The sequence below is a fragment of the Trachemys scripta genome, chromosome 5, assembly GCF_013100865.1.
Source record: "Trachemys scripta elegans isolate TJP31775 chromosome 5, CAS_Tse_1.0, whole genome shotgun sequence".
NCBI classification, from domain to species: Eukaryota; Metazoa; Chordata; order Testudines; family Emydidae; genus Trachemys; species Trachemys scripta.
The window spans coordinates 59,305,416-59,318,827 of record NC_048302.1 but is presented as its reverse complement, the minus strand read 5'-3'; the positions used below and the strand labels follow the sequence as shown (position 1 = coordinate 59,318,827).

At 40.5% G+C, this 13,412-nt stretch overlaps 1 protein-coding gene across 1 annotated transcript in view; it reads right to left on the bottom strand.

Moving 5' to 3' along the window:
* The window catches only part of LOC117877601, a 100,464-nt gene that overhangs the window by 72,532 nt on the left and 14,520 nt on the right, over positions 1-13,412 (bottom strand). Inside the window, exons 5-8 of the mRNA XM_034770788.1 lie at positions 13,014-13,102; positions 9,447-9,546; positions 7,308-7,351; positions 5,953-6,030 (exon numbers count right to left, since the gene is read on the bottom strand). Of these exons, the coding sequence (XP_034626679.1) occupies positions 5,953-6,030; positions 7,308-7,351; positions 9,447-9,546; positions 13,014-13,102 (311 nt within the window). The remainder of the gene's footprint in view (positions 1-5,952; positions 6,031-7,307; positions 7,352-9,446; positions 9,547-13,013; positions 13,103-13,412) is intronic.

The window sequence follows — 13,412 nt, the reverse complement described above, 5'->3', positions numbered from 1 at the left end:
AGTTTTCCTGCTAAGTACCTGCATGTCATAAGCATTTGAATTAAAATTACCATATTGAAATCAAATCTGATGTTTTTTTAATTTTTTTTTGGTGTGCGTTGGAAGAGGGGTAGTCTTATACGGCGAGTATATCCCAAACTCTATATTTTAACTGGAAAAGTTGGGGGTCGTCTTATACGCCCAGTCGTCTTATACGCCGGAAAATACGGTAATTGCACAGGGAAAATGATAAAAAAAAACAGTAATAAATACAGTTCCAACACTGCTAAAATGTGGTTGACTCTTCATGGACATCTGGACGAACTCTTGAATACAGTAGAATCTCAGAGTTAAGAACACCTCGGGAATGGAGATTGTTTGTAACTCTGAAATATTTGAAACTCTGAACAAAACGTTATGGTTACTCATTCAAACAAACGTTATGGTTATTCACAGTACTGTACTGTATTTGCCTTTTTTTTTTTTTTTTTTGGTCTCTGTTGCTGCCTGACTGAATACTTCCAGTTCCAAATGAGGCGTGTGGTTGACGGGTCAGTTTGTTACTCTGAGGTTCTATGGAAGTTGCTTTCCCAGTTTTAAAGGCTTTTCTTTCTGTTCCAAAGAACTTCTCTGAATAGAAGCAATGATCAAGAAAGACACTTAAAACAAAACCAATATGTTATAGCTTCTAAAGAGGCCATCTGGCTCGACTCCTCTCATAAGAAGGTGGAGATCTGTCCAAAAAAAATTTTTCCAAAGAGAGGAGAAGAACAAATGGTGGCACAAGAGGAGCTAAGGTGCTATATAGTCCCCCAAAGCTTCTCTCTCAGGGCTTGTTTTTGATAGAGGCTGAGCATCACAATTCTCATTGAAATCAGTGATCATCAAGCTCTAAATGCATACTTAAAATAGTTTTGCCTTTGGAACAGTCCTCCTGAACTAATTATGTTCTTGTTCTAATATAGGCAGTGTACTCCACACAACAAAATTGGTTATAGAAAAGTTAGATGCACAAAGTCTGGAGAACAGATATACATGAAGTTAGAAGTAAGCAAAGAAACCAGTGAACTCTTAATTGACATTTGTAAAACTTCACAGGCGTTTGGAGAGATTCCTTAGCATGGGGAATCTGCAAACATAATTCCATTATTTAAATAAAGGATTAAGAGACAAACTCTGTGACTATAGATCAGCAAGGATTGTTCAGGAAACTTAGAAAAGCCCACCATGAATTCAAACAGGAAAGGTAATACTTCATTAATCTGGTCTTTGAAGCTATTTTAGCCATAAATAGATAAGGGAAATTCACTGAACATAGTGCACTGAGATATTGAGAAGTTATTTGATATGGTCTTAGATCAGTAAATAATGGAAAAGGAAATTAAATAATCTTTAACACTTACTTTGCACTTTATAATGTACTGTAAAAAACACAAACATTAACTTCACAACATTGCTGTGAGGCTGTACACTACCACATGTAATTATCTCAAATTGCAAGTAGGGGAAACAGACACAAAGGAAGGCAAAGTGACTTGTCTAAGGCCACACAGCAAGTCAGTAACAGAATCAGAACTAGAACTCAGGAGCTCTTGGCTCCTGCTCCATGCTTACTTCACTGGACCATGCTGCCTATATGTGCTGAACAGAACAAACGGCTTAAAGCAGTAATGCAAACATCTTGCCTGTAGATTGGATCCTGCCTGCTTGAGGCACCCAGGCAAATCCAAATTCTGCAGAATGGAAGTTTTCATTTCCTCTGGGATCTCCTAACAACCTAGTCCAGCACAGCCACAAGACTAGCAGTAGCAGGGCAAGGAGGAACTGGAATATCCCAGCTTCAACCCATCCTATCACCACAGCACCAATTAACTATGGCCCTACTATTCACATGGAAATAATGATCTTCTCATACTTCGGCCTAATCTGGCCAATTTCAGATGGACATTAAAGGCAATTCTTCAACCCCAGGACTGTATTGCTGATGAAATTCAACTTTCCACTCTAAACCACTGAGACACTGAAGCTTGTCAAAAAGAAAATCTTGCAAAAAATTAACATTGAACAAATTGCATTTTTCCCCTACAAACTTCATTCTCAAAAACAGCTGAACCATTTTTGCTCAAACTTTCAAAAAACAAAAACAATAAAAACCCACCCTGAGGCAGAGACAAAGCATGGAAAATTTCAGCTCACAAGGTTAAATATCTGACAAAGTCACACAACTAAAAACAGCATTATAATGGAAAATGTCAGGCAATCTAATAGCAGCTATTACCATTCAAGCCCTTCAAAACATGAGAAAGGGAAAAAGTTTTGTGAGGGCTGTAAATGGCCCTTCCACTTGTTCACTCAAAGTCATGTTTCTGGAGGCTTTTAGCCTGGACCCTGTGTAACATGAGAAGGTCGTCAGACAACTTTAGACATGTATCCCTTTTGCTTCAATGGAGGGATGATATAACTTTTGTGAATATCCATGTAGAAGTTACATGTCCAAAAGTGGAGCATTGTGTATTGAAAATGCTTGTTGGGGCAGAAGCTAAAGTATCCCTGGGTGACTCTCCCTGATTATATCTTCAGTAATCTCCAGGAGTTTTATTTTCATATTCTGAAGTTTTGGAAAGATAAGGCCATGATACATTTCAGTAGTTCCACGAGGAATATTGATCTCCTTGTGGAGAGAGCCAAGATCCAAAATGGACTACCTGCCATTGTCTCCCTTTGTACCACAAAGTATTGTCTCCTTCAAAAAAAGTGTATCTCCACAGAACTGGTTCAAGGATTCCAATGTGTAGGAAATGGACTGTTGTACCCTTTACCATCTAAGAAGGTCGCATTGATAGTGTCAGTTGATTTTAATTTACTTTGCACCAATTTTCTGAGACGATTCACTTCTAGCTGTGGGTCCACCTGTAAGCACCCCACTTTTCACATGTGGACACTAATTGTGTGTTCTTCTTTTTATAGGTCCCTGACCTGAGACCGTGGGGTCTGCTTTGCAGAACCGCTGAGCACTTGTAGCTGCAACTGAATGTGCTTTGAACATACTAAGTGTTATATAATGAAAAGTACTCTGAAAAATCAAATTGGACACCCAAAATTAGTGGAAACTTTTGAATTTAATCTCTCAATTCACCAAACATATAATGGAGATAATGCCCACTCATTTCCCAGGGGAGCTGTGAAAATGAATTCATTAATGTTTGTGAAGCACTCAGATAGTATAATGATGAGCACCAGAGGAAAGCTTATAAGAACATTAATAATTCTGTCTTCAGAGCAAGGATTGAATAGTGTCATTAAATAAGGCATTCACACATTGAAAAGAAAACAAAATATTGAATAGCTGCTCATTAAGTGAGCATCATCCAATCTGTACACTGAATGAGATGGGCCCTGTGGGAAAACAATATGTGATCATGTAATAAAAGACTGTGTCACAAATGCATAGGCACAAAGGGGTCGAATTAAGGTTACACAGATAACCTTAATTCTGGCATTTCCTAACTTTTGAGTGCTTGACTTTGCAACCCTTAATAATGTTCTTTTAATGTTTTAAGAGTGATTTTAATGTAATCTCCTCAGTTTTTAAAAAAGGAAACAGAAATTCCATTATGTAGCATCATGTTAAGAGCCACATGGGTCATCCACAGTACCAACCTCAGCAACTTGAACTAAAGCAGTAACTGATCAAAGCAGTAAGTTGTAGGGCTTCTGTTTTTCAGTGTTTATTAATTTCATTTTTCAGGGTTTATTTTTAGCAATTTTTGAGCTTCATGTAGATATCCAAAAATCTGAGGTTGTGTTTTTCAGAGTTCTCTCTTTGTATATGTTGTAATGAGTAATGTATATTATATACACATTATTCATTACAATAGTGTATATAGTCATAAGTAATCTCTTTGTAATGTTCCCTATAGAATTTTAATGTATTACTGTTTCACACAGCACTACATTAAAGCGGACTAGGGAACCTTTAGTGTGCACCAGCAGGGTCTACATGGACCAATAAATATGTAACACGTCAGTGGGCTTTAGAAATCACATGCCCATAGTTGGCATTACGGCTCTGTGTAGACAAGCCCTTCCATACAAGTAACTATTTCCAATGTTTTTCCAATATTAACTGGATAAATGCTTTTTTTTTTTTATTCAAGGCTATTTTATTGGTTAAAACCAAAAATAAAAAGCCCTAGAAGTTGCTGTCCTCTAGTCAGCACTAGAGAGGAATGAGACACTTTGTCAGTGGATTTCACAGATGATACTTGCTGGCAGCAGAGGAATGGTGAGATTCAGGAATCTTGGGTTCCATTTCAGGCAATAGAGGGGAGTTTGCTCTGGTGGGAACAGACTTCTTCTCATTCCCCACAAGCGTGATCCCCTCTACCCTTTCCCCTCCAACCTGTCCCTGTCTCAATCCTGTCTCTACCTCACCACTGGCTCTTTGTCCCAGTCCCATTTTCCGCACCTAGTCAACCACAGTCTCCACTCCTCAGGCTTCTGATCCCAGTCCCAGTGTCCAAGCCCAGTAAATCCTAACCTCAACCCTTTCAGACTCCTTATCCCAAGTCTCTCCCACACCCACTCTTCTGGCCTGGTCAGTCCCTCCAGTCCCAGTTCCCTCCACCATTCACTGACCTGTCTCTCTCTCCCACCCATATTCTCCATGCCCATCTCCTCCCAGTCTCCCTCCCCAGGCTTCTCATCCAACCTCACTGCCCTCACCTCCTTCCACTTCTCATCCCAGTCTCTTTGCCCAGTCCCAGTTCTTCCCCTGCATCCAAGCTTGTCAAATCTGTCTCCCTTCCTACCACCTCACAGATTCCCAGTTCCAGGCTCCTTGCCCTGCCAATCCCCATCTCTGCCCCCTGATTCCAAAGTCCCAGTCTCTGCCACCCAGGTACCTTGTCCCAGTCTACTATTACGCACTAATTCTATGCTACCAGCAGTCAGCATTAGTGTCATAGAAATACCATGATTTTAGATAGCCGTATATAAGTACATCAGTATTCACAGATACATATACCCATACATAATGTGTGTGTACATATGCATCTCATGGAGTTTTATATATTTGAAACATGTTTTCCTTTTTTATTAAAACCATTCACCTCTGTTATTTAGCATTAAAAACTCCCAGAAACAAAGATCTACTAGCATTTTTACAGGAAACAGCATTTTCCTGGGCTCACTGTAGATAACAAAGCTCTTTTGGAATCCAGTTACATAGGATTTTTAAGCAGTTTCATGGTACTGCAGGATACAAGGGGATATGCCAGTAAGTACGATTAGTTTTATAATGTTGTAAGCTGAACAGAACATCTTGTTACCACAAACACTAACTCTGTCACTTGATTCTCAGGCTAAACTGTACAATCATTAGGATTATTTTGTGTAGGAGAACACTATCCATTAATGAACAAAGGTCTGAAAAGAGAGTATCTGACCCTGCGAGGTGCTAACTCCTGAGGTACTGAATGCTCTCTCCTGAATGGGAGTTGGAGGCATTATGTAATGCCTTGCAGGATCAAACCCGGACTAAGAAATATATTTTGCAACAGAAAAAGCATAGCAGCCTGGGTGATCCAACTGAAGGATTGGCATAGCAGTTATAAAGTATACAATTGCCAGTATCAAAGAACACAGTGAGAAGACAACAGACAGTAGAGAACCAAGAATAATACCAGATCATTCTAAAAAGTAGAAGATACAAATATATTTTAGAGAAAACAATACCAAGGACAACAAACATGCAGATAAATGCCCCACAGCTGCATTTATCAAAATCAATGACAAGACTCCATTTGGAGCATGACAGGCCCTATGTAGTCAGGAAAGATAATAGAAGTACGGAGGTTGTGTATCTTAAAGAGGAAATATGACAAAATACACAGACAGGAAAAAGCACAGAGTAGAAAACTGGGCCTAATGGCTACACACAAACACTTTTATATCAGTATTACAGCTCCCTACCAGTCTGGAATAGTATGCCAGTCTGTGAATATTCCACCTGTACACTGAGCGCCACATTCAATGAGATGGCCTGCAAGACTGGAAAACAAAGAACACTCCAATGAGTAACTACGTTGAAAAACAAACTGCCACTTATTCACAAATATAACAGTACAGTATAACCAGGGTTAAATAAGACAGAAGGGAACATGCTGGACACCTCCTTCATAGCTATTTGATGCAGTTTATATATCAAGGCCAATATTTTCAAAAATGACTAGTGATTTTGAGTGCCCAGCTTGGGGCTCTGAGACTCCCTGCTGCACCGCTGGGAGCCTGGCAGACCTGGGAACCCCCAGCTAAAACCAGAGCTCCCAGGATTTTATAGGGACCCTTCTCCACGATAGGGAATTCACTGGGGACTTTCCAGGAGTGGGCAGCTGGCTGGCCTATTTTGTTTGGAATAGTCAAACCAAAATGTTTCAATTTTTCCAAAACAAAAACTTTTCAGACTGTCTCTTCTGAAGGAAATTCTGACATTTCAAGTTTTCATACCAAATAAGGTTAAAAACTTTTTCAAAGTGTCAGAATTTTCTGCAGAACAGACATTCTGAGCTTTGACCAGCCCTGTTGATGAGTCCACTGGGATTAGCTGAGTATCACTCTTTCATACATTTCAAAGCCAAAAAAGGGACAAGTCTGATCGTCTAGTCCAGGGGTCTCAAACTCAATCTACCTTACGGCCAGTGCCAGTCCTCAAATCCTCTCAGAGGACCAATAATGTCACTCATGCTGCCCAGAACTCACCCCCCAAAACTCTACCCCCCACCTGCCTAAGGCTCTGGGAGGGAGTTTGGGTGGGGGAGACGTGAGGGGGAGCACCTGGGTGCAGCAGGCAGGGCCAAGGGAGAGACCCGGCCCCAAAATTGCTGGAGCCCCGTGGGCCACATTAGGGAGGTTCTCGGGCCGCAGATGGCCCGCGGGCCGGGACTTTGAGACCCCGGTCTAGTCTGACCTCTTGTCTACCACAGGCCATAGAACTTTACCCAGTGATACCTGCATCCAGCCCTGTTACCTTATTGTCTATAACATAAGGTTTCATTCCTTTTCTCACAAAATGGACACAAACCATCTGTATAGTTTCTTACGCATATTTTTAATTTTTCTCATTCTTTTATTAAAATTTAAGTTCCAAAGCTTCACAGAATGTTTGCTTTTTTAAAGAGTTAATTTAATAAATTGTAGCATCCAAACAAGTGTATTCAACAAAATGGTCATCCATGTATTCTGTGTGTTGAAGCTCTTTAATAGCTCACTTAATTTTATTTTAAAAATCAAGATCATTTTATAACATTTTTAATAGTTATATCATTTACCTTCCAGCTGCTAGCAAGTCAAACTCATCCCTGTTCCAGCCAAACTAAAAAAAAAAAATACAAATACATTATGTACACACACACACATATACACAGGCTTCAAGAGATAATAAAATTAAGTGGATGCTCTGAGTAATAAAGCATTGTCAGCAGCCCAATCTTCCTTGAAAATCTGAAGGGATTTTTGTTTGTTTTAATTGTATAGTGCATTAATAAATTAAAATTAACACAATACAAGTAATGAAATATTCAGCATTATTCATTTTACTTTTTTAACAGAGAAGACAAGCCATATATGAAAAACCACATACAGGCCACTCTGGGGTTAATAATGGTAACTTTCTGTGGGAGAAACTAAATAATTTTTCTCTCGCGTATTTAAATAAGTTATGGATAGAACTACTACTAATGACCTGAACTAAAAAAGGAAAAGTTTAGCTAGACATTCTAAGCATGCAGTCAAAAAAGTATAAGGTTTTAAAATGAACTATTTATTATTCTTATATTCATACACACACCTAGTAATATTTTAATATGAATCAAAAAGAAAAAAAAGATGTCAACATTCCAAGATGTGTGGTCATAAAGGTATTATGTATATATAACTGCTCAAAAAACGTCACACATCCTGCGTTGTGTTATTTCTGTAGCTAGATTAATCTGAGAAACATCACATTAAAATTCAACTTAAAAAGAAAATTGTTTAGCCCTAGAAACAGACCAGCACAAGAAGAAAAAACTGCTCACCAGCATTTTATAAACAAAACAAAAAAGCACTTGTGCCACCTTGTGGCAAAGGACATTTTCCATCTCACAATCTTATGCACTACAATTTGAACGAAGAAAAGATTAAGAGTGAAATCCTGGCCCCATTGAAATCAACACCAAAACTCACATTGACTTTAATGGGGCCATGATTTCACCCAGTGTCTCTATTTTTTTGTACTTCAGATAAAACATTATTTGAACAATAAATCCCACATGGAACAAGAGAGCTTGCCATGACCAGCTGCCTCTTGAATGCCCCGCTATGGCCAGAGATCACTCTCTGGCACCCTGTCTGTGTTTCCCCCTCTTCCGGTCCCCTCAATAATTCACTCAGTCCAAAGTTAAGTAAGTCACTCCCCTTCTGGGAGTACAATTTATTTAGTCCTCTCAACACACACTGGTCCTCCAGACCCCAACCCCAATTCATTGTCTCTCCCCTCTTAGGTACGGAGTCTCCAGCCCTTCTTTCCAGAGCTGGGTCCCAATTCTCTCTCCCCCTTCCAACCCCCCCAATAAGAATTTGGCCCTCCAAGTCCCAACCCTGATCCAATCTCCCCCCCCCCCCCACCACCACCACCACCACCACCACCACCACGCCCCACCAATTAGGTAGGGAGTTGAGTTCCAAAATTTCCTTCACAAAGCTGGGTCCTTCACATTCACAGCCAGGTAAAGCCTGGGAGGAGTTCAGCCTCCTGGCTCAGGCTACTACATTCTGCTGGTATTATGGTCTTTTCTATAGGAGAAGCCTTTCTCACTTCCTACAGTTTCTTTACAACAGGGGTTCTCAGACTTTTGTACTGGTGACCCCTTTCACACAGCAAGCCTCTGAGTGCGACCCCCCTTATACATTAAAAACACTTTTTTATATATTTAACACCATTATAAATCCTGGAGGCAAAGCAGGGTTTGGGGTGAAGGCTGACAGCTCACGACCCCCTGAGGGGTCCCAACCCCCAGTTTGAGAACCCCTGCTTTACAATTACCTGAGCTTCTACTTTCATTGCAGCCACTTGGTGCCCTTTATAGGGAATTACCTGATCCAACTCAGGTGTGCCACTTTAGTAATCAGGGTTGACTAGCCCCATGCCCTCCAGCCTTAAGGGGGGGGCCTAAGGGGACCATTTTAACATATGTATTAAATTAAACTGAAAAGATGGCATGTGCCTTATGGCACATTAATATGAATGTCAAACGACAAAGAAAAGGCCAAAAGCTACATGACCTCATTATTTTTATTAAAATGTAGATACTAAATTAAAAAGAAAAGTACTTGACAATGATTACTAACCATTCATTCATATGTATTCACAATACAGCACTATGAAAAGAGAGTTAAGCTCCAGTTATGAAAAAGCGACTTATACTTACCGAATGAATGAGTGGTCCTAATACAATACCACTATCAACACATCTACCAGTCACAACAATATCAGCTCCAAGGTCAAGAGCCCTGCTTATTGGTCTTGCTCTGACATAACAAAAACAACATTTTTGAGTATTTAATTCACACTTTTAAAATAACTATTTTTAAAATTTCTTTTAAAAATTAAATTTATTCCAGAGGTATCATATTACATCATGCACACATCCTTTATGATATTAACTTAAAAACACCCATTCTAGCTATCTGAATATGTTCATTATATAAAGGATCATTCATTAGAAACACAGGGCAAACTAATAAAGCTAGCCACCTAAATTATGCAGCCGAAGTTGTCTTCACACACACTAAGAGGTATGTGTTAACTGTGGGTTCCATTTTTTATTAACAACAATAATATTTAGCACTCTGATCTTCAGATTTCAAAGTGTTTTACAGAGGAGGGCAAGTATTATTTCACAAAGGGGAAAATTGCAAAGGGCAACAAAAATGATTAAGGTTACAGAACAGCTTCCGTATGAGGAGAGATTAAAAAGACTGGGACTGTTCAGTTTAGAAAAGAGATGACTAAAGGGGGATATGGTAGAGATCCATAAAATCATGAATGGTGTGGAGAAAGTGAATAGGGAAATGTTGTTTACCCCTTCATATAACACAAAAAATAGTGGTCACTGAATTAAATTAAAAGACAGTAGGTTTAAAACAAACACAAGGAAGTACTTCTCCACACAATGCACAGTTCACCTGCAGAACTCATTATCAGGGGATGTTGTGAAGGCCAACAGTATAACTGTGTTTAAAAAAAAATTAGATGAGTTCATGGAGGATAGGTCCATCAATGGCTATTAGCCAAGATGATCAGACAACCCCATGCTCTAGGTCGCCCTAAACCTCCAACTGCCAGAATCTGGGACTGGATGACAGGGGATAGATCACTCAATAAATTGCCGTGTGATGTTCATTCCCTCTGAAGCATCTGGCACTGGCTACAGTCAGAAGACAGGATACGGGGCTAGATGGACCAGTGTGACCATTTTTATGTTATGTTCCGCTGCCTCGTGTATAGCTCATTGCGACTTTTCCTTTTTTATATATTGAGGGTCAATAAGTAAACAAGCCAAGAGCAATTTCAAAAGAAAATATTGACTGACAAACTAAGAGAGCTCTATTTCAATATTTTTGTTCCATCTAGAAAAAATATGTATGCTGCATTAAATACTTACTTACTATCTTTCCTTGAATACTTGAATATTTTCCTAGATGGTAAGATGTGCAATCATGTAGTCTGCATACAAGTCTGTGGAAACCATTTATTTAACGGGACCAAAAGAAAACTCCACTTTCACACAGCAGGAATGTGGATTTTTGCAGTAAGAAAACGTTTGAGAAGTTGAACAATTAGCTATTTTTGTTTGGGAGTTTGTTTGTTTTTTAAACATGTAATGACTTTTGGTGGCCTATGTGAAAGAAACAGGAGGACTCCCTGTGCACTTCACTGTGGGCAGGTGGCTATTTTTAAAAATTACCATTAGACTGGGCAGCCCTTTGGGAAGTCACAGCAAAGAGGCTAAGTGAGATGGATACTATTCTTCTCCACAGAAGCTGTCCCTACGGAACAGGGTGAAAACAAAATAGTGGTATTTGCTATGTGGGGATTACTGAACTGCTTATGTTGTATCTGGTATGTTAGGAGATCACTATATATAGTAAGGGCTAGAATTCTGGCAGCTTTCATCAGCAGTAAACTTACAACAAAAAGCTTACAATATATTTGTATTCTTATCTGGTTATGCTACATAGAATCATATATTTTCAGGCCAGAAATGACCATTATGATCATCTAGTCCAGGATGGGCAATAATTTTCGCAGGGGGGGCACTCCACAAATTTCGGTAAGTTGCCATGAGCCACACATGTCTACTATATTAATGGAGGGGATGTGGGGTCTGGGAGGGAGTTTAGGTGCAGGAGGGAACTCTGGGCTGGGGCAGGAGATTGGCGTGCAGGAGGGGGTGCAAGGTGCAGGCTCTGGCTGGGAGGCGCTTATCAGAGGCGGCTCCCGGCCGGTGGTGTAGCAGGGCTCAGGCAGGCTGCCTGCCTGCCTGCCATAGCCCCACACTACTCCCAGAAGCGGCTGCTGGTGGCTGCTGCTGGCACGTCTCTGCCTGCCCCTTGTGGGGGAGGGGCAGCAGGTCTCCATGCGCTGCCCGCGCTTGCAAGCACCGCCCCCGCAGCTCCCATTGGCCAGTGTCCAGCCAATGGGAGCTGTGAGGACAGTGCTGGGAGCAGGGGCATGCAGAGACATGCCAGCAGCAGCCGGCCACTTCTGGGAGTGGCGTGGGGCCACGGCAGGCAGGAAGGCAGCCTGCCTGAGCGCCCGGCTGCACCACGGGACTTTGAGCAACCCAGACTCGGAGATCGCGAGGGGGCAGCGGAGGCCGGACAGAAATGTTAGTCAAGGCGGGCTGGACAGAAATGTTAGATGGACCAGATCCGGCCCGCGGGCCGTACTTTGCCCACCCCTGATCTAGTCTGACCTCCTGCATAAAATAGGCCACACGATTTCTCCCAATGATCCCTGCATCAAGCCCATAACTTATGGTTGAGCTAAAACGTATCTTATGCTCTCTGCAAACAAAAGACTTTAGACTGCCAAAAATCAAAGAGAGAAGAGTTACAAGAGTAGTATTTTGAAAAAGAAAAGTGAACTAAAGACATTTAGTCTTTTAGAATCATATGCCAACACATTCATTGTCTTCAAGTAAACCAGGCATGTGTGTATACTTATAACTGGACAGCTATTAAAAAATTCTGAACAGTCAAATAGTGATATAGAATAGGAATGATGGGCCAACTCACCCCTTTCCACAAAAAAGCCTGCAGAAGTGAGACAAATGGAAGAAAACTCTTGAAAGTTCCTCTTCTGAAGTTTTCTCTGAACCTTTCCCCCAGGAGGAAAGAACAGTTATGTTCCCCATGGGACAGACAGGAAGTTTGGTTCCCAGAATCCCCAGATCCATAAAGGTTCTGGAGGGCAGGGCCACCTACGCAGAGACTTCGGGACAGCCCAGCTCCATCAGGAGTTTCACAGCAGGGAGAGGCGCCACAGAAAAGCTAATGCAGCCTAAGATTACATTACTTTTTTCACAGATTCCAATACTTTTGTTTAGGGATGATGGCTCCAGAGCAGCTGCCCCCTGTCCCACCACCCTGTTCCATGCAAGGAGAGGAGCCTCTGTACGTGGATTTCAAGGGATTGTTGGCATTGTTTAAAATTAAACTGAACTAAAATTTTTTGGCATGAAATAAAAGCTGAGGATGAATGGTGAGTGATGCCAAAGAGTTACAACAGGAAAAATCTCAGTGCTAAATATTTATGAGAAAGAAAGCAAATAAATCTGACTTTGCAGGCTGCCCAACACCATTAATTCGCTACATTATTATTATTTTACTTGCAAACCAAAACAAATGATCTTGATGCAATCAACAGAATGTGTATGACATCAACATTTTTAAAACAACATACAAAACATACAACTTTTAAAATATCTTACCCAAGATATGCATTCATGCTGTGAATATTCTCTGGAAATGGCTTTCCACTCTCCATATCTGTGATACCATCTCCTTTTAGGTTGTCTTTCTGTTAAAACATCCAGGTCTATGAATATTTTACAGTATTAAATATCAGACAACAGCAAATATCCATCTTTTCGTAACTCGAGGCAAAATGGTACTGTTAAAATACCTAACAAAAAGTAAATCACTTTAACAAACACTGTCCAATAAGAGGCCGAGTTAATCTTTTTTCATCAGAGCTTTCGTGAAGTCGGAGGAAACAAAGTCTTCAACTTCAAAGATAGTAAACCTACACAATTTATCAACTCATTGTAAGTTACAATTTCTTCAGATGTCCTTAACACATTTAAAATTGAACATAATCAAACCCTTTC